Source organism: Parasteatoda tepidariorum, chromosome 1, assembly GCF_043381705.1.
Source record: "Parasteatoda tepidariorum isolate YZ-2023 chromosome 1, CAS_Ptep_4.0, whole genome shotgun sequence".
Lineage (NCBI taxonomy): Eukaryota > Metazoa > Arthropoda > Arachnida > Araneae > Theridiidae > Parasteatoda > Parasteatoda tepidariorum.
In genome coordinates, this window is record NC_092204.1 from 88,061,962 (window position 1) to 88,082,961 (window position 21,000).

General features: G+C 28.8%; 1 protein-coding gene across 4 annotated transcripts in view; it reads right to left on the minus strand.

Moving 5' to 3' along the window:
- Positions 1 to 3,434: 3,434 nt before the first annotated feature.
- LOC107444955 (uncharacterized) overlaps positions 3,435 to 21,000 on the minus strand; it is a 127,497-nt gene continuing 109,931 nt past the window's right edge. For all 4 annotated transcript variants that reach the window (XM_016059243.3, XM_071183628.1, XM_016059244.3 and 1 more), the window contains 2 exons: positions 10,530 to 10,628; positions 3,435 to 8,858 (listed from right to left, as the gene is read on the minus strand). In XM_016059243.3, coding sequence (XP_015914729.1) covers positions 8,466 to 8,858; positions 10,530 to 10,628 — 492 coding nt within the window. In that variant the 3' untranslated portion in view covers positions 3,435 to 8,465. The remainder of the gene's footprint in view (positions 8,859 to 10,529; positions 10,629 to 21,000) is intronic.

The following is a 21,000-nucleotide window of genomic DNA, read 5'->3' on the forward strand; positions in this document are numbered from 1 at the left end:
AAACATCTATATAATTTCACAAGCAATGAATCCAATTCCTTTTTTGTCATCCCGATTAGAGTGATTCAGTGAGTAACACGTTGGAATTTACAACCGGCACTGCATCAAAGCAAATCAAGCATTCAATTCACAGATGAATGAATCACTCTTTCTGTTCATCTGGCAAAAATTGTTCTGCTGCTGCTGTTGTTATCTTTACTTTCACAGCTTTGGGTATTAAGTTGCGACATAAACAAGCAGATAAAAAAATAATAACATCTCACTTCATCTTGTAAATAAAACTTGTAATTCGTACAATTTTTCATTGCACTGAAAAGAATTCTCGAAATTAAGAAAATAATAATAATTACCCTACATTCTAAGCTCTAGCTTAAATGAAATATTTCACTAATGTATTGTTTTAACATGGTTTTTCGAAACTCTGTCGCCAAGGAAAATAAAATAGCCACAGTTTAAGCGCCTTACACTTGAAGAAAAACGATAATTTTAAACAATATAATATCATCTTACAGTGAAGAATTCGAGGAAATAGTGGCTTTTAAACTTACAAGTAAATTTTAAAAGACATTAAACTTTTTTTTAAAAATAACTGCGATATAGATGAAAATTATCAAAATCACTGCCTTGTTCTCACTTTTTGCAAATTTTTATAAACCCAGGTAAAGCAGCATTAGAGTAAGTTTTCAAATTTTAAAAAATTAATAAAATAAAAAATTAGATGAGGAATAATCACGGACAGCACTAGTTTGAAATAGGTTAAACTTGACTTAACGATCATGAGTAACTGTTGCAAATTCACAGCAGTTATGAAAATAGCATATTATTCACAAAAAAGTATCATTTCATATCACAACGGAGCTTTCGAAAAGCAACCTAAAGCAAACAAAATTTTACAAAAATACAGGATGTACATAAATTGAAGTTAGATGTTTAGTCTTTGACGTAAGATGGGACAACGGTGTTTCTTTCATATATTTTTTCTGACACTCAAATTGCATGCCTATATATTACAAGCATGTCTATTTTGGTATTTTTGTATTATAAAAAACAGGATGATAGTTACTAAGGAAATCTGTTAGATTATCGGTGTTATATTTGTACTAAAATAAAAACGAAACTCAGAGGCGCGACAGCCCATTGAGAGCCAAGGCCTACTGTGCCCATCTCAGTTTTCTTGACCTTGGGCTCTGGGATGCAGGAGCACATGTTCCGGTTAGGTGGTCAGCCAAACGCGGAACCCCCAGTGTTTAGTTCCCAAGCATGCTTGGTACTCATTTATCGACCCACTGAAAGGATGAAAGGCTGAGTCAACCTTGCCCGGCTCGAGGATCGAACCCAAGACCTGTGGCACGGGAGAGCGAAGAGCTACCACTCAGCCACCAGGCGTCTTGTACTAAAATATAAAATTTAAAAAGAAAGTAGTTTGAAAAAAAAATTATCAATATAATAAAAAAAATTATCAAAGATTTATCAATAGTTGATTTTGTAAGCTAAGGAAACTTCAACGATGAATAACTGTTTCTCTTCGATCTAAATAACTGCAAATAAGTAAAAGTTTCAATGTGTGCAGTGTTTGGAAGCTTTTATCTTTAACGCAGAAAAAGACACCAAGTGTTTCATGTTGTATTTCAGAATCATAAATTATTAAAATGCTAAATATAATATTCTTCACTTATTTTAACCTTAATTAATACAAAATAAGGGGGGGGTATGAAATACATGTTTAAAAAAACATTGTGCGTCAAAGGATTTATAAAAATTTACGCACCATTAGCAAGAAAATTATTCCACCCTGAATATCTTATGTTCTACTGATCAGATTTTATCAAACTGAGGGATAATCTTAGTTGTTAAAAGAGGTGACCTCAAATATGCTAATTAATTAGTGCGGACTACTAATTTAAGTTGCGTAATAAGAAGCAAAAGCGTACTTTCTCTGAATAAATATACCTACATGCCTTTTTATCAAACAATGTGGATTCCTATACCTTAAAATATGGAGGTTGGAACAGGCTGGGAAATATGGTCCCAATAGCGGTTTTAGACCGCATAAACTATTGTCGCAATAAAATTTTAAAAATGAAATACTGGCTTAATTTGAGGGTAATCAAGCCTCCTTAAATCACAAACATTTTAAAAGAAGTGCTAAAAAAAGGAAAAGTAAAGCTTTATTGAATTTAATTAACGTTATTTAGGAAATAAGTTCTGTTAATTTATTATATCAATAAACACAGCTGATGTAGTTACATTTAACAAAAATAGAAAACAAACTATCAGAAGTTTTATTTTGAGAAGTAATAAATTCCACTCCTATAACTAAAATGAAATTAATATAATCTTATTTAACTATCGATCTAGTTTTCCAGAAGAAAAAAAAAACTTCCTTCCATTTGACTAAAAATATTTAATCGTATTTTCTGGTTCTCATCACACGTAAAGATTTTATTATTAATAATAATCTATTAAACAACCATCCCCTTTTGGACTTGCAGCTAAAGAAGTTTTACTTCTTTAGCTGCAGCTAAAGAAGTTTTTAATTTTGAATCCAACTCAGAAAAAAAAAAAAAAAAAAACTCCCGAATCAAACATCTAGTCAGAGTCTCTTTCTTAGAAACCTTTTTCTTCTTTTGCGTTAAGTTAAGAGTAAAACCTCAAAAACCTCCCAAAGTTAGCCCAACGGCAAAACAATTGTAATTCATGATTCGTTTAATGCTGTAAATTAGGTAAGTAAGGGAGGTAAGTAAGTTAGGTAAGGTAAGTAGAGAACCTTTGCTACCTTATTGGCTAACTAGCTATCTTTGAAATATTTCTCGTCGCTGCGAGATTTCTATAACACTCGATATTGAATTTTCAATAACTTTGAATTTTCGAATTTAAATTTGTGATATTAGAATCTCCGCACAGTAGTCTAAATCCAGAAAAAGTTCGCCAAAATTGCAGGAAAAAAAATTCTTATTTATTTTAATTATAACTGCTATTTAATGCCCCCAAAGCCATGATGTATATATTCGCAACGAAGTAATCTCGCTTTGATTTTTTTTTTTGACGTAAATAACAGGCTCAACTTATACTTTTTTATCATCGTGAACTATGGAGAAGAAAAAAAAGATGTTAATATTTTTAAAAATTTTAACAAAAGAAATTCCCTCTACGCCCTGAGGATATTTCACATCAGCACTGTGGTCGATGCAAGCTGGGACCAGAATTCGCACCAACTAGCCACCGCTGGGATTCGAACTTGGCTCAAGTAATTGGGAGGCGAGCGCCCCATCTGTTACACATGTTTAACACAATTTCTTTGATAATGAGAAGCATTGTTTTAAATATGCAGAACAAAGTAAAAATATAGATCCATGATATTCGCTTTTGGGAAAATAAAATAGAATTAAAAAGAAATTTTATAAGAATTAAAACCATAAAGAAAGACGACAGTATTTTAGGATAAAAATACAATTTATTCACAAAAATAGATTTAAGGACATAGCACCACATAAAATCAACACATATAACACTTTGTTTGTAGCTTTTAGGAACATTAAAAATTAACACTCGCTAAACTCATTCACACAACTTTTTTGTTTTTCTTCACTGGATAAGATTGAAGATAATGCAACTAAATGCGCATTAGAAATACATAAATAGCGTCATTTATGAAACAATTTTATACAAAAAAACCAACACGCTACAAAAATGCTTGAATCTAATTCGTAAAATATCACATTAAAAGCAGCTTAATGCTTCAGGTGACTGAAAAAACTAATAATTTAATGAAGAAAGTAGTGGATTTTTTTTATAACTGAGAAAATGATTTAAACTGTTACAACTTTTTGATTCTAATACTTCTTTAATGTCTAATTATTTTTTTCCTCAAAATTAAAAGAATTTTTTTTGTTGTTATAATGATAAAATATTTTTTTTGTGGAAAATATGTTTTGTTCTTAGTTTTAGTGATTTTTTCTGATAATCTTCTATTCAGATATCATCTTTAAATTCGTAGTTTGATATCATATTACTGTATTTTACATTGTTTGGCAATGATATCGAATATCATTATATTTATTTACAATTTTCTAATTCAAAACAGACTTTTTTCCAAAAATTTAAGTCCTTTTTAATTTTGAGTTTCTACTCATGTTTTGGTCTTAATGTTTTAATTCATTATTCAGTGGAAAATGTTTTAATCATTTTACAGAATTTCAGAATGAAAAATAATAATTTAAGGAATAAAAATTTAAGTATAGATTCTCGCATCTAAAAAACCCCAATCATTAACCTCTATACATTAATCTTAAGAATTTAATAAAATCACTGGAATATTACATAAGAAAGAATTTTAAAAACAATTCATTTAATAAGAATCATACGTAATTTATATTCTTTTATTACATTTTTCGATTTATAGAATTTATTGGATTTTGAAAAGAGAATAGATTTATATACCTCTAAACAAACAATTGTGAACCAAATCATTTATTATAATTTTTTTTTATTTCTGAAATAAATAAAAATCCTGCTTAATTTTTTATTAATCTGGTAAATCTTTGGCTCGATTTCAATCTACTAGATTTTTCAGACGGATAAGTTTCTGAAATAGTTTATTTACTGCTATGAAAATAAAAGTACGGATACCATTTAAAACAAAAATAGAATAAATAAACCTATTTACAGAAAACTGTACATCATAAACACTTATTTCATAAAACGCTGATATTTTATAAATAAAACTTTAAAGAACACATTTCAAAATTTTTTCTTTCTTTAAAGACAATTTAAAAACTGCTCATGATAAGCAATTTACAATAAATGCACAAATAATATTTTGAATTCTAATTAAATACCGATAAATTCTAGTTAAAAAAAAGTCAGATCTTTTTATAAAATGTTTTTACAATAAATAAAGTAAAAACCATAGTAACTAGATGCCTAGAACACTTAATACTCTTAAAACGACCTAAAAATTCAAGATATATTCTTTTTTGCTTATACTGCAAGGAAAAAAGCGAATAAAGTTCGTGCTAATAAAAATAGTTTTATTCCATCTATAAGCTATGTGATTTTTTAATTAGCATTTAATAAAACAGCTTTCTTTAAATATATACATACGTAAGTATAGCACTCTAGTTTTATTTAGGAAAATATACTATGAGCTAAAAATTTACAGAAAACATAGCTTTGTAAATACTTTATGCACTTTACAAAAAAACGTTCTGAAATAGTTTTATTTCAAAAAAATAATTTTTGAATTTTCTGTTAAGAAATATATTTTGAAGTATATAGTATATAGCGAATAAGATATAAAAATATGAGTTTTGTTCCTATTATATGAATGTTCAAAATCGCATTTGAATAAAAATATTTGTTTTTAATATTTTATTAATTTTCTGAAGAATACACTTTACGGAAAAAAGCGAATATTTTTGTAACAAAACATTATAAAATTAAATATCTGATTTAAAAAGGATTTAAGGGAAAAAAATCTTTCAAAAAGTTCGATATCATTTAACAGTTTTTGAAATCGTTTAAAAAAAATGGCTGTATTTTTCGAGAACAAGAATTTTAAAAATTTTGAAAAGGATTCATCTTTATATTAAATTATTATCCAAATTAGATTACAATAATATACAATGTAAATAGTTTAAAAGTAAAAGCAAAAAATTTGATTTGGCCTAGGAGGAACTTCTCTATTAGAATAACACAAATCTTTAATGATTTGCAAGTATTAAGAAACAGTCGCAAAGCTTAGCGAAATAGCATGGTAATAGAGCATGTTATTATCAACTGTAAGCATAAAATATTTGTAGGTTATTCTTTTCAGTGTTAAAGACGGTTTTCAACGGAGAACATGTTTTCTTACGTTTGAGGAATCTTATAAATATTTCAAATAAGGATTTTCTCCAAGTCAAATTACTGCATTTAACATGTTTCTTCCTTGTTAAAAACATGTTAAGATTAATTTTGATTAACTTTAACTGCTGAACGTTTTTCTGCTTATTCTAAACGATTCGGTTTTCAAAGGAAAATATGTTTTGCAAATATATTACTAATATTTCAAAAAAAGAAGATTTCCTCAAAGTTGTTAAAATTACACTTAACATGCCTTCCCATGCTAAAAACATGTTAAAACCACTTGTAAGGGTAAAATGTTAATTTATTCTGCCAAGCGACTTTCGATGGGAAATGTGGTTTGCAAATTTTTTACTAATATATTTAACGGATAATTTTCACAAAATTGCACTTAACATGCTTCTTTACTAAGCTCTTTAACATATATTATATGTTAAAGAATTAGAACATATAATTATATGTTAATCATATATTATTATAAGTGTTATTTTCTAGTTTTTAAAATATATTAATAAGCTAAAAGCAAGCAAATCTATGAGAGGAAAAAAAAACATTTATGTATTTTCTAAGACATTGAATTCTATTATTAAAACATTTATTGGTGATACTATTTCATAAGTGAATAGAAATTCAGTAAATTTCCTTAATATTTACTTGAAAGAACAATAACATTAAAAAAAGTTAAATTTAATAACTTTTTAAAAATGACTATTTAAAATTTTAAAATACATAATGAAAAAATATTGAACAAACAATTAATATTTACTAAACATGCCAACTTCAATTGGGCATTTAAGAGATAAAAGGGTCTAAGTACAAACACAAATCACAAATTAATTTTTAAAAAAATAAAAAGGAAACTCTTTCACAAAGAGTAATAATTTTTAAAAAAAAATTACACACATTTAAAAACATGTACAAGTAATAACTTAAATACAAATGAAAGCACATTTATGAATTATGTTATGGATATGAGTGTTATGTCATATTTTTAATTTGCTCGGTTAATTTGTAAAACAAAATTCTATTTTATATTTAGCATCAAACGAATTCAAACATGCCATATGAAGGTGAAAATGTATATTTCTTTTATCTATAATAAGTACTCCTAAATCCTACCAAAAAAAAATATTACCTACTGACATATCTTTATGTGTTTATTTTGTATTATAACTGAAATTTCTAACAAATTCAAGATAAATTAAAACCAAAAAATGTTTTTAATCATTTTTGATTTTCATTGTTTGATTTAATGTATAAAAGCAAAACTTAAAACTTTTATAACAGGATATTCATTTTTAAATTTAGTGTATTAAAATCTAGCTTAAAATTTAAAAAATTATACTAAGAAGTATGCATTGAATTTAGTGTATGAAAACAAAACTTAAGTTTCGACTAAAATAAATATACAAGGCGTAATTTCTACCAATCTCATTGTTCACTTTCAACTGTTTAATAAAAATAAAAAATAAAAATTAAAAAAAAGAGAGACATCTTTGGTTTTCCCGAACTTCGTTACACATTGAAAAAACAACAACATAAACATGAATCTTACATAAATAGGAATCTGTTCACAAAAATTAGGCTGTATTCCGTACATGTTTACGGAAGCAAAGTGTGGGATAAATAGAAGGAAACAGGAATACCATACACTGGCACATACATTGAATGGCAAAGGTAAGCATTGGCTTTAAATACAAAATTGTTGAGACAAATATGTTTCATATGAGCAAATTAATTACTTAAACTGATTATTTTTACAAACAAACTAATAATTCTAAGTTAGATTTTGATATAAGCTCATGACGAATTTAAATTTAATAAGATTGCACAAATTTTTCACATATTTTAAACTCGTGTTATTAATTAAACAATGTATATAATACCGATATTGAATATTATACCGATTAAAGAGATTCAATATTTAAAATAGGACTAATTTAGATATAGATAAAAACACTTGATTCTACCAAATTTGATAGTTACAAGCATTTGTAAAACAATCATATATTATATTCAGAATTAAAACAAAAATATAATGTAATCAGGATTAGGATATATTCTAGATTAGGATGTATTTAGGATTTCATAAAATATTCAGAATCAATAATAATATTCAGTTTTAATAAGGTCATTTTATTGTTCAATTATTTTTCATGAAAAACTTGAGTTCAAATCAAAAATGATTTTTTTTTAATTCGAAACAAAATTCAAGCATTTATAATTTTTTATCTTTGAATCAATTTTAAAAACGGTTGTTTAACTGGTTTTTAATTAACTTTAAATGTGAGACCACTAGATTTGGCTGAATTTCACCTTTCTTAAAATCACGGAATTTTAATTATGAAATTAGTATATTCCACTTCTCAATTTTCAAAATAATTTCATACCCGATTCGTTCATATTATAAATCAATAACGCTAACAACACAAAATAAAGAACTATATTTTTTTTTGAAACAGAAAAAAAAACTTAAATTTCAAGTTATTGAATGATGGTTCGTAGTGATCCATAGATGAAAATGAATTAATGGTGGGTGAATTGTTTAAAATAAACAATAAATTAAAAAAAATAATAAATAAAACATCACAGTCTCTGGGGAGAAATCTTCAATATTATGTTCAATGAATGGACGCGGCGTTCAACACATCATCCGTAGTTGTGTACCTATGCAACGTCCGTTCAACGAGATGTTCAAACGTGTCTTCCATGACTTTGAGAAAATCATTATACTCTTTGAGGATAATAATGTCCCGGAGGTCTCGCTGAGATTTGCTTTTCACGTCTTTATAGTCTTTGCTCATGGCGTCTGAAATTTCAGTTTTGCTGGGGCGCACCCCCAGGCTCAAACCGCCCAACTGAAGTTGGCATACATCTTGAGTGAGGATGATCTCTACCTCTCGTGTTTCTTCCACAAATGGACCACTGTGGATTACCTGATCCAACGTCACCTGCGTCAGGGCAATGCCATAGAAGGGAAGTTTATCGCTGAAGTACTTGATAGCTCTCCGCAACTGTAACAGGTAAAGGAAACATGTCACACACATAACAGATTAACAATTTTACATTGCGAGAAATGGTGGACCAATATCCTGAAAATTTTAACCACACTGTTACAATTTTCATTCTGAAATTATGTTAAAATAACCCTTCTCCATCCGATTTAACCATAAAGTATAGGGTTAGGAACATTTTTCACCTTTACGGTTTTGAAACCGTTTAACACTGGCACGGTTAAGAAACCGTGAAAACAAAACTATACGGTTTTGTAATTATTTACAACTTGCATAGCTTCTAAACCGTAAAAATAAAACTTGAATGGACTTTGGAAGTCTGTGGATGTTGCGCCATTTTATGCGTAAATGATAGTGTATTCCAAAACTCGAGGGCCACTTGAAGAGTGCAGGAAGCTAGAAACTCTTCGTGTATTAAAGGAATGGAAGAAATAGTGTGGTTTCAACGCTGAGATTCGAACTCCCATTCAGCCGATCATGAGATTGACCGCTTGGCCCTCTTAGCTATAGTATGTACCCAGCTGCTCGAAACTAAATAGCTTCATAAGGCCTAATTGGATAGAATTCTGGTTGTTAAACCATATTAGATTTTTAAAAAAACAATAAATAAACGTTTTTTCTCACACTTAACAGTTTGAATGTCATCTTTTTATGGTTATTAGACTGTTACGGTTGAAAATGGTTAAATAAATCGTTTTTATCTAGAAATTTATAACAGTGCATGTTATGGCTCAAATTAATCTTTCTTAAAAAAAAAATAGCACCTGAAATTAAACTTTCATACATCATATAGTTTTTTTTTTAAAAAAATAAAATAAAAAAATGAAATAATTAACTGTTAAAAAATATTTGTTTATCAGATAATGGCCTGTGCTGGCTAGCGTAGAACGTTGATTCATATTTTCGTTTAAAGGAATAATTTTTTTTGAATTTGATTACATGATAGTATGGTTCATCGGCAGTTAAAATTGATTTAAATTTTGGCCTTCATTGACTAAGTTTTACAAATTAATTACTCAGCTTAATTATTTGAAAGATTTTTTAAAACTTTTATTATTTAAATCTATAACCATATCATTCAGCAAAATTGTATTTCAGAACATATAATTCAAAGCAATAGTTCTTCATACAACCAAAATTACTAAAAACAAATTTTGTATCCATATTAAAACAAGGTTTCTTTAAAAGAAAGAAAAAATCTCATTTATATACTGAAAAGAAGAAGAAAAAAACACTAGAATGAAAAAAAATATCATTTGTAAATTTAAACGAAGTACATTTTAAAAGAAAATTATGAAAACTAACAATAACAAATTACTTCTATGAAATCTATAGTTTCTTAATTTTACTTTAAATTTTTGAGAAAATGCAAACATTTTGAGAAAATTCAAAAATCAAACTATAACAATATTTCAGCGACAATGTTTTAATCGCAAATTTGTACAAAATTCGCAGAAAGGCACCATCGAATTATGTGCATTTCAAACTTCAGTTAAAAAGCCTGAAATTAATTAAAAAATTGTCTTTTTCAGTTTATATTATTAGACAAAAACGCATTCGCGATAATGGGGGAATTATTTAAATACACTGACATATTTTTAATCTACGAAAAGGTCCACCAATTTCTAAAACACATCAATAGGCAAACAAATAAAAAAAAAATTGACTTACGCTCATGCCTTGCACTTCTGTTTTTTCTGCCACAGGAAGCCATCCACGATCAGGATTGAAATATCTTATATAATTAGGATCCCGAAAAATTTTCACACCCTAAAATAAAAGACAAAATATGTTAAGAATACGCACATCATACTGATACAACTACAACATGAACATTCTGGTTTAAACAATGAAAATAACTTATTCTAAAACAAATAAAATATCGTGTTATAATTTACGTCTATCCAATTACAAAGATTTTCAACTGACATTTGCAGTTACTACTTCCAGCTTATTGGCAAGAGAAAGAAGTTTATTGGTCAGTAGATCCAGGGCACACTGACGTAATGTACGTCAATGTACAAATCAGGAGATCTCCGTACACATTGACATTGATCAGAAGGGCAAATGTGTTGAATACTCTTTCAAGGGACACCCTATTGGGTGGGCCAACGTTGCACCAACAGTGAGAAGAACAGATGGTTCAGAGCGAGAAGAAGAAAACATCCATGCCTCTGACTTGGTTTCGAATCCGGGACCTCTTTCTAACATGAGGCCTGACCACCATTCAAGCCGGTCGGCTACTGAGCTAGAGAATTATAAGACATATTGGCCAGAGAGAGCATAAAACATGTTAATCAATGAAACCTGAGGCATTAAATTCAAGCTTCTATAAAAAGGTTATGAGTAGCAATATAGCAAAATTTAGAGATGTCTTCAAGATTACCATCCTTGAAGATAATATAACTCATATCTTTCTTGTTTACTAAAATATGTACTTTTCTTCAATATATTTTATACATAACTGTACACAGTCTTGTAAAGATGTTATTTAAAATAGTTCTGCTAACTTTATTTTATAGAACGATTACGATAATATACGTAATCGGTTGCAATCGAGGAATCGATGAGGACTTCCGGGCTTATACCGAGAAATCGTTGATAATTTATGTATAAAATATGAAACTTTTGACAAAAAAGGAACATAAAATATTGGCCTGGGGAAATATACATAGAATATTGGTCAGGTTTGTCAATGTTCTATCTCACTATTGAGCTAAGCTGAAGATATGTTTACATCAGTAAATGGTTTTTCTATATGCCCGAGCGTCTACCAAATTCTAATCTCTGTTTTGTTTTTTATCATAATGGTCAGAATGTATAGATAGAGTATTGGTCTGGGGGAACAAATAGCATATTTGCCAGGTTTTTAAAGTTCTTCCATACCATTAAGCTATCCTGAAGTAATGTTTAAATTGGTAAATTCCATATGTTCGTGCGTCTGAAGAATTCATGACATAACATCCCCCGCTTTTCTCTGTTAATGACAGCGCTAATCTAATTTTATGAAACAGCAGTAGATGGAGTAATTTTTTCCTCTGCCCGTTGTATATTTCATAATATTTATGAAAAAAAATTCGAACCGAAAACTTATTTCTAAAAACACAACCTTGTTAGAGATTTCATAAGTCGACATTAGAGGACAGGTAACGATAAAACTATATATATAAAACTGTCAGGATAAAAGCAACATTTTATATTTCTCTAATGGTAACAAGTCGGGACATTTTCACACGTTTTCTCTTGCCCGGACAACTCAAAGATTGCGTCGTGTGCTTTACGTAATACGTATGCGAGTCACGACCTGTCGTTCTTTTCAGGAAACATCAAGGATGGAAAAAAAAGGAGGAGGGTGGAGAAGGGTCCGGGGGGTTCCCTCTGATCAAGAAGGGTGAAGGGTCAAGTAGGCAGCAAAGATGCAACACCTCGAACACACATTTCCGCACCTCTGAATTAGGAGATGCCATTAAGAGAGGTGTGATTTTTGATAACTTTGTGGGTTCACATCTCAATCCCCCCCCCCCATACATTTTTGCACGTACTTTTAAATGCGTTATAACCAGTGTTCAGGTTCATTTTGATGTACGCTAATTACTTTTAATTTGATAGGGAAAAATTAATTATTATTCAATTTTTTTCTTATGAAGAGTTAAATTGTTTCAAATGGAGTTACATCAGTCGTTTTTTTAGACATAAACATTTCGTATGTAGAAAATAATAATAAAAATTTCCTAATTTGATTTATTGATTTGCGCGATAAAAATATAATTTTGCTATTTATCTGGTATAAACTTAATATGCATTAAATATTAATTTACGTTGAAATCAATACATAATGCATACGATATTAAATTAAGCTTAATATAAATTAATGTTAAATTTAATTTACAATAAAGAGATGTAATATTAAGTCTGTGCAATCGAAAAATGATCAGTACCTTTTGTTCATAGCTTTAATACATTGTTGTAAGAAAATCATAAATGTTCTAACGTTACTTAAATAATATTATTTATATTATTGAAAAAAATACAAGACAACAAAAGAGTAAAACTTTAATTAATACTAAAATAACCAAACAGTTTTTTTTTTTTTTTTGCATCTTTCACTCTTTAAAAAAAAGTCTCCTAATTTTTCGAATTTTTTTTTTTTTTAAACTTTGGCATTTTACAGAAAATTTTGAAAATCATATAGTATTAATTATGACTTTTTTGTTATTAATCATCGATACAATTGAAGCCGATTCCTTGAAAATTGTTTCAGTTAGTCGCTAGTCAAAATATTACAATTTCGAGACTTTAGAACTATCAAATACATACGACTCCAGTTCTATTTCACTTTAATTAAATTTTTTTTTATTTCTTAGAAAGGTACGGTGGAAAAAAATTAACTATTCTATATCTGTAATCTTACGACATTGCATTACAAAAAATAAAGCTCTTCAGTAAGAGCTTTAAAAAAAACAGAAATCTCTTTCACAGATCTTTCAAAATGTTACTTTTTAATACTTCAATAATTGCATTGACATTTACGTCCTGTAGAAATCTACCCACTTGCAAAAACGTATCAAAAAGCGTCTAAATACTGCTAGGCGTTCGTGCTATAGGAACAATTAAAACAACTGACAGTTAAAATGAGATAGGTGTTAGAGGTAAAAATAAGATACAAATGTCCTTAGTTTCTAGCAACCCACGCTTTCAGAGTTTGATCTTGACGGAATAATAGGCAGATTCAGAAAAGAGAAAAAGAGAAGAAGGGAGAAGGAACGGGCTGACAAGCGTAATAGTATTTCGAACTCGCATGAACTCTCGCTCTTTTTTTAATATCCACTTTAGCAAAAAGGAAAGGGGAAGAGGAACTATTCATAGGTGTTGCAAAATCAGGTGAGATTGAACTTGTGCAGATTACGCCTGCAGTTCAATAAAACCCCACACCCACAACATTCACGTGACATCAGAAGAGACCGGCGACTAGGAGGTCATGGTTCAGTGCTAACTCGGTGACTGAGTCACTGGGTTGTTGGACATGAGGTCCTCTACTCTTTCCAACATGATTGCAGCACCCCTCCTTCAACGAGTTCTAACTTGAGCAACGATCTTCAGCACACTCGAAAATGATTCACTTTTAGCACTAGGATGCTTAATAAATTTCTTTTAACACTAGGATGCTTAATAAATTTCCTTTAGCACTGGGATGCCTGATAAATTTTCTTTAACACTAGGATGCTTAATAAATTTCCTTTAGCTCTGAAATGCTTACAAAAATTTCTTTTAGCACTAAGATGCTTGCGAAAGTTTCGTTCAGCACTGGGATGCTTCAAAATATTTCCTCCAGCACTCTGGCATACTTAAAATAATTCCTCTAGCGGTAAAATGCTTTTTTAAAAAAATTAAACTTTGTATTTTAATACTTGAATTTCGCTCTATCATTACGATTGTAGAAGTCAATATCACAACCGATGTAACTTCACTGTTTTAATAAAAACTACTTAGTCGAAAAAAATGAAATTATAAAATATTATTCTGTTAATATACACGGTAAAAATAAGTAATGAAAGAAGATCAAAAATTGCGATATTGTGCATTCCACTTATAAATAATCAATAAAAACCTCATCGAATATAAAACGAAACAGTAAGATATCTATTTATTTTTACAAGAATATAAATACGCATTCCGAATTCCAAGAATTCTTTCCATTAAATAGTAATTTTTAAAATGCGTAAACTTGATTTTGTGCTGATTTCCAATATAATGGTGAGAGACTACACTTTCTACTATTACTTTTAAATGTTTGAATTAATAATCTTCAAAAAACAGTTCAAAATAGATCAGAATAGACAAGTTTAAAAAATAAATAAACTTCTGACCTCATTTGGTATCGGTAAATTTATTTCAAACAATTGTTATGAAATTAAATATATTGATTTCGTTTTCCAAAACTAGGAAATAGCAAAGCTTTCGTTTTGGTTTTTTTTTTAAAAATAATTAGTTAAAAAATTAATAATAAAAGAGGCTGTTTATAATCAAAATTGCTTATAAAAGTTACAGAATAGCCATAAAACTTGGAAATAAACTAAAAAATTTAGAAAAAAATAATTGAACCCGATTTTGGTGCCTTCAAATAAACAATCCAAACTGTTAGTAAAAGTGGTCATGAATTCTTATGAAATCGATCCATCTTATTTTAAAGGAAAAAAATCATTAAGGAAAAGAAAGTACAATAGTCATGCGCAGTTATTTGTTTTCTTTTTCATCCTAATTTTTACATTTAGAACAAATTTAAGGATTAAAGTAGTCTTTATTTTAACAAATCACTCCAAGCAAGAAACTTCCATCTCCTTGTAATGAGCATAATATATGTTATCTGTATTTAGATAAAATACGTAACAAATTTATTCCAAACATTTTCCTTTTTCATGTTTTGTAACACTTATTAAAGAATGAACAACTAAATTACCTGTAGTTTCTTTTTTAGTGCAGAAATAATTTCATTTGCAGCCTGCCAGGACATTTAAAAATAAGATTTAGCAAGGCTGGGAAAAACAAGATAAATAAGAAAAAGAAATGTGAACCATTTTTGGAAATGAACGAGACTAGCTTCCGTTTGAAAGGGATGGAATTTGTTTTGGATGTATTTTAATGTGGCTTGGAAAAAAAAAATGTTTATATATATATATATATATACANGATTGAATGACCATATATATATATATAGCAAAAGCAAGCAAGCAAAAGCATTAAATCACATTTTCAATGAGATCATTAGTATATCAGTTTGGAATCTAACCGTTTTGTTGTTCGCTGACAAGTCCAATTCAACAAAAAAAATAATAATTAAAAATATCCTGATCACATGAATCTCCCTCTGCATCATATTCAGAATACTAGAGTTATTCCATTATTCAGAATAATCTCAAAATTTAATGCCCTCCGGTCTAATATTAGCATTTCAAATCCCAGACAAAATGCCACCCTTTAAATCCACAATGCAGCAAAATTAAGATTCATCATTATTTGAATGAAATGGCAGTGACGTATCCGCCACCTCCGATAGCTGGCCGCCCACGTGATGGCAATAAAAATCCATCATGCTTAATGATGATAAAACTTTCATGCATTATTCTTAATAGCACCCATTTTCCCAGCGATCCTTCCAAAAAATTAAAAGACAACAAAAAAAAAACGCTCCTCACCTCTCTGATTTGACACCTACTCAAAAAATCATTGCTCATCTCCCAAAACCTACGCTCCTCAACCACATGGACATCTAAATGTTGTCAGTCATTGGAGAAATCGTGTTTTAATTGTTATGCGCTGTTGAACTTTCTCATAACAGGAAAAGGTTTAAGTTGCCTGTTTGATAGGCAATTTTTTTTCTCTCGTTTCGTTAATGTTAAATATTACATAGATTGCAAAAAACGTAGAAATGGATTTTGTCGTAGCTTTTTTTTCCCCAAGGATCGACCTCTTTTAAATCTGCATCATTTAATTTGTATCATAGTGCATTAATTTGTACGTGGCAAATCATTTCGAGAGTTGTTTTTTTTTTTGTATCGAAGTAAAATGGATTATGTAACAAAATTACAATTTCAAAATTTTACTATGAACACTTTCATACTATTATATAATTTCACTATCTTACTAAGAAAAATCATACGACGGTTTTATCTTACTATGACAATTTTTATACAATTTATACGGTTTTACTATCTTGCTACAAAAAATTTACGACTTATACAGTTTTATAATCTTAACCTGAAAATCACTTGTATTGCAAAAAAATGTAAAAATGGATGTGGCCGAATCTTTTTGCCAAGGAAAAAGATCGACCTCTTTTTAATCTACATCATTTAATTTGTATCATAGATCATTAATTTAAACGTATTCGACCATTTCGAGCAATTTTTAATTTTGTATCATAGTAAAATGGACTATCTAACAAAATTACAATTTTGAAGTTTTACTATGGACATTTTTATAGAATTTTATAATTTTACTATCTTACTAAGAAAATCTTTCGACCGTTTTATCATGCTACTATGACAATTTTTATACAATTTATACGGCTTTACCATCTTGCTAAACAAAAATTTACGACTTATACAATTTTACCATCTTACTATAAAAATTTTTGCACGATTTATATGATTTCATAATCCTATCAAGAAAATCACTTGTATTGTAAAAAAAATGTAGAAATGGACGTGATCGAATCTTTTTTCCAAGGATTTACCTCTTTTGAAACTACATCATTTAATCTAAATAACAGATCATTGATTTAAGCATGTTAGATCGTTTCGATGGATTTTTAATTTTGTATCATAGTAAACTGGAAGAAAGTGAAAGAAAAATGAGCTAAAGAAGTTAGCATGACTTAAAATATTTTTGAAATAATCTCTACACTACTTTTCAAATCTACACTACTTTACATATGATATACTCAAAAATTCTATAATTTCGCTTTCAAAGGTTGAGATAAATTATATTCCTCAAAATTAACATCTAAATAACCAAGTCCAATATCACTGAAAGTTTTCCCAAAACATTTTATCAGAATAATTATCGGAAATTATTTAATAATCGGAATAATTTAAATATTCTCAAGCAATGAAAATCACAGCAAGCTTAATCTCAAATGCAATGTAACTGAAAAAGCGTATAAATGTAATTAACGCTTTTAACTTAAAAAATTCTTTTCTAAATTAAACACAATGGGTGTGGCAATTTTACTTTAAATAATAATACTTAGCGAAAATAAGTAAATAAAGTGAAATTTAAAAATGCCCCCAGCGATGCCACCACTTTCAAAGAAGGTGGAAATTTTCGTTCTGAAAACAATTTTTATCATTCTTTCTCCAACCTTGTTATTTGCCTCTGCGATTATTTTATAGTCTATTCCGCACAAACAGAGCTCCATAAATTCTGAAACACCGGCCCGCCCAACCACATAGAAGTGTGTACAACAAAGGGATCAACTAGTTAAACGCCGCTTACAAAAAGAAAAAAACACTGTCTTGTTCTCATTTTGTTGGACTACCTCATATATATCTTCTTAGATAATTGTTCGTCCTTTTCTCGGTAACTGGAAGTCAATCCTGTTCCTCTGAGGTGAAGTTCTTGAGAGAAATAATAGATTGGTAAATGCTAGAATTTTTACCCATTCGTAACATCTATTGGCAGAAGAGCTTTATTTTACATTAACTATAGAAATTTTAACTCAATCGCGCACAGTTTCTGAGCAACAAAAGTTATCCTAAAATAAAGAGCAAAAGTTTCAATAAAACTTCAGTAAATTAGCTCATTAATTTTTAATTTACATATAAAGGGAGCTTAGAAAGCAATGCTGTAAGTACACTCACACAATCGTTTCAATGTTCAAACGTAATATTGGCACCTAGAACCAATTAATGATGCAAATTCGCATCAATCTTAAAACTTAACCCATCATCAATCTCATTTTTATCAATGATGTAAGTAAACTCGCGCAATCGTTTCAATATTTGAGCATAGTATTGGCACCTTGCGCCATAATATGGTGCAAATTGGCATCAATCTTAATGAAGTGTTACAATTCAAGTTGAACTTATAAAAAGTAAAGCATTCCTGCAACAGCCCGTTGTGAATCAGGGGAATAATGGGGGTTAGACCAACGACATGAATGTAAAAATAAGGTAAGCATTATGATCAATGCCACTTTTTCTAGCCTGACAAGATGGAACCTATTGATTTGAAACTGGAAGAGTTTCAAGTCGCCACTGATGATCGAACTCCAGTTCTTCAAAAAGACAGGACAGTCTTTTAACTACTAAACCATCGTGGCTCATAGTACCTTGCAAATCAAGTTTAGAAAAGATATTTAAACTGATTTCAACGATAACGATATTATAATAGCAACGCACTGAACAGAAAATAAAAGTTTAGATAATTAATAATTTTTTTTTTCAATAACATTGGAATGATAAACTTCTTTAATAACTCTCAATATTCTCATCACCAGAAACGCTCTAGAAAAACGAGAATTCTTTAATAACAAGGAAAAGAATTCCATTAAAATTTATTTAAAAAAATCAGAAGTATCAACAAATCCACACAATAGACGTTGCGTTTGAACTAATCTTTAATTTAAAAAAATTAAGCAAAATTTATATTTTTTAGAAAATTTCGTAATAGTTTAGATTTATGATTAATATCTAAAAAAAAATAGCATGAATACCACATTAAAGGTAGCCCATTTAATCACAAAGGGAACATTTATGATTTATTTTCCTTTCTTTTTTTCAAAAAAATAAAATATGTAGAAGAAAAAATATGACCTAAGTTCAAAAACTAAATAGAGATTGAATGACCGAGGTTAGCATAATCTTCAATCAGAAAACAATATAAACATGCCAATTCACAGATTTAAAACAGAAACGACTTACTTTTAAGAGCTTGCAATTTTGAATCCATTTAAGAAAACAAAAAAAACTTTTATACCAAATATTAGGACATGCTTTAATTTATGATAGAACTTGAGTTTTCAATAGAAATTTAGCCTCAGAAATCTAGTCATTTAATTTACTAGAATATTAATACAACCAAAAGCTAAATCCATATTAGGTAATTTTTACTGTAGTACAATAAAGCACGCATAAAGAAAACCTAAAAAATTCCTTCATTATTTTGTAAAAGAAATTTTTTATCATGAATTTACTTAAAAAAGACTTAAATTTTATACATTATCTAAAAATGCTTTTCAAAGGAGTAGTTAGAATTAAAAGTCAAAATATTTGGTTAGCTAAAACATCTTTTAATAATTAAACAGTTCTCGATGCTATAGCTTACAAAATTTTTTACATCCATTAAATTTGCTAAAATTTTAAGAACCTTTTGGAAAAACTTACTTAACAAAATGGTGCCTATATTTTATGGTGGTATTTAATATTCACTAATCGTATTTGCTAATCAGTTTTTAATAAATGGCATAACAAACTTAAAACTTAATTTTATAATTATTTAATAATGATCTAATAATTGTCTCTGTAACAAACTTTTAAGTTAACAAAATACAGTGTCAGACTCCGAAAACTTCTACGTGCACTCAAAAGAGTCATCAAAAAGACAATGATAAAAATGGTTAAAAGATGGCGAGTATCAAGAAAGCAAAAGATCAAATTAAAGGTTCATATATTTGCGCCCAGACTACCCAAAAGGAGAAGAGTTCGAATTCATGGCTCAGCAATCCTGTGACACAAGTCAAGAATTTATTATCCCCTTTATTCTGCGCAATTTACATGTGTAATGTGGTAGTTGGAATGACAACGCATTCGGAACAAATAGCCGTCTAGGAGAGTTACACGAAATTCTCATGCCCAATAAGATTCCATACTCTTGTTTTAAAGAAAGAAAGTTAATAAGAAAGTCAAGTAATAAGAACGTTCGTTCTCTCACCATTTGCAATGAAATTTGAAATCTTTAAAAATATAAAATATATAGTAGTTGAAAAATATGATGAAGTAAGGTGTTGTTCATTTTGAGTAATATACTTTTGATTTAAACAGCCAAAAGAATGATTAACAAAATTATGGCAATGAATTAAAGGGTGCAAATGATTTAGAATTATTATCGGTAGCTATAATTGGTAAGAGTTGTAGTTAATTTTGAGTAATAAAACTGACTTTAACAGCCGCAAAAAAAAAAAAAAAAATGATTGACAAAATCATGGCGATGTTTGAAGGACGCAAACGATTTAGAATTGTTAATGGCAGTACTGTAGTTATAGTAACAATTTGACTTTTTAAAAAAATGAAAAAGATTAAGAAGTGTCTCTTTTATGAAGTTGATTACGGTATTATGAATCAGTGCATATAATTAATGTATGGAAAAAGCGTGATCCTATAAAATTTTCTTCGAGATATGAATAAATAGAATTCATTTCTCAGTAAGTTCACTATTGTTCTTAATCCTCCAATGCGTTTCGTTTATTCGAATTTGTCCAAAAGTCTTCTTAAAATAAATTAAACCTTCAAAGTATTAAAGTTTCAATTAAAAAAATTTCCACGGGTAGTTTCATTTTAAAAGCTTTCAATATTTGTTTATTCATTACAGATGATTAAATTTAGATATACTATTTTACTCTTATATGACATAAAATTACTATGGC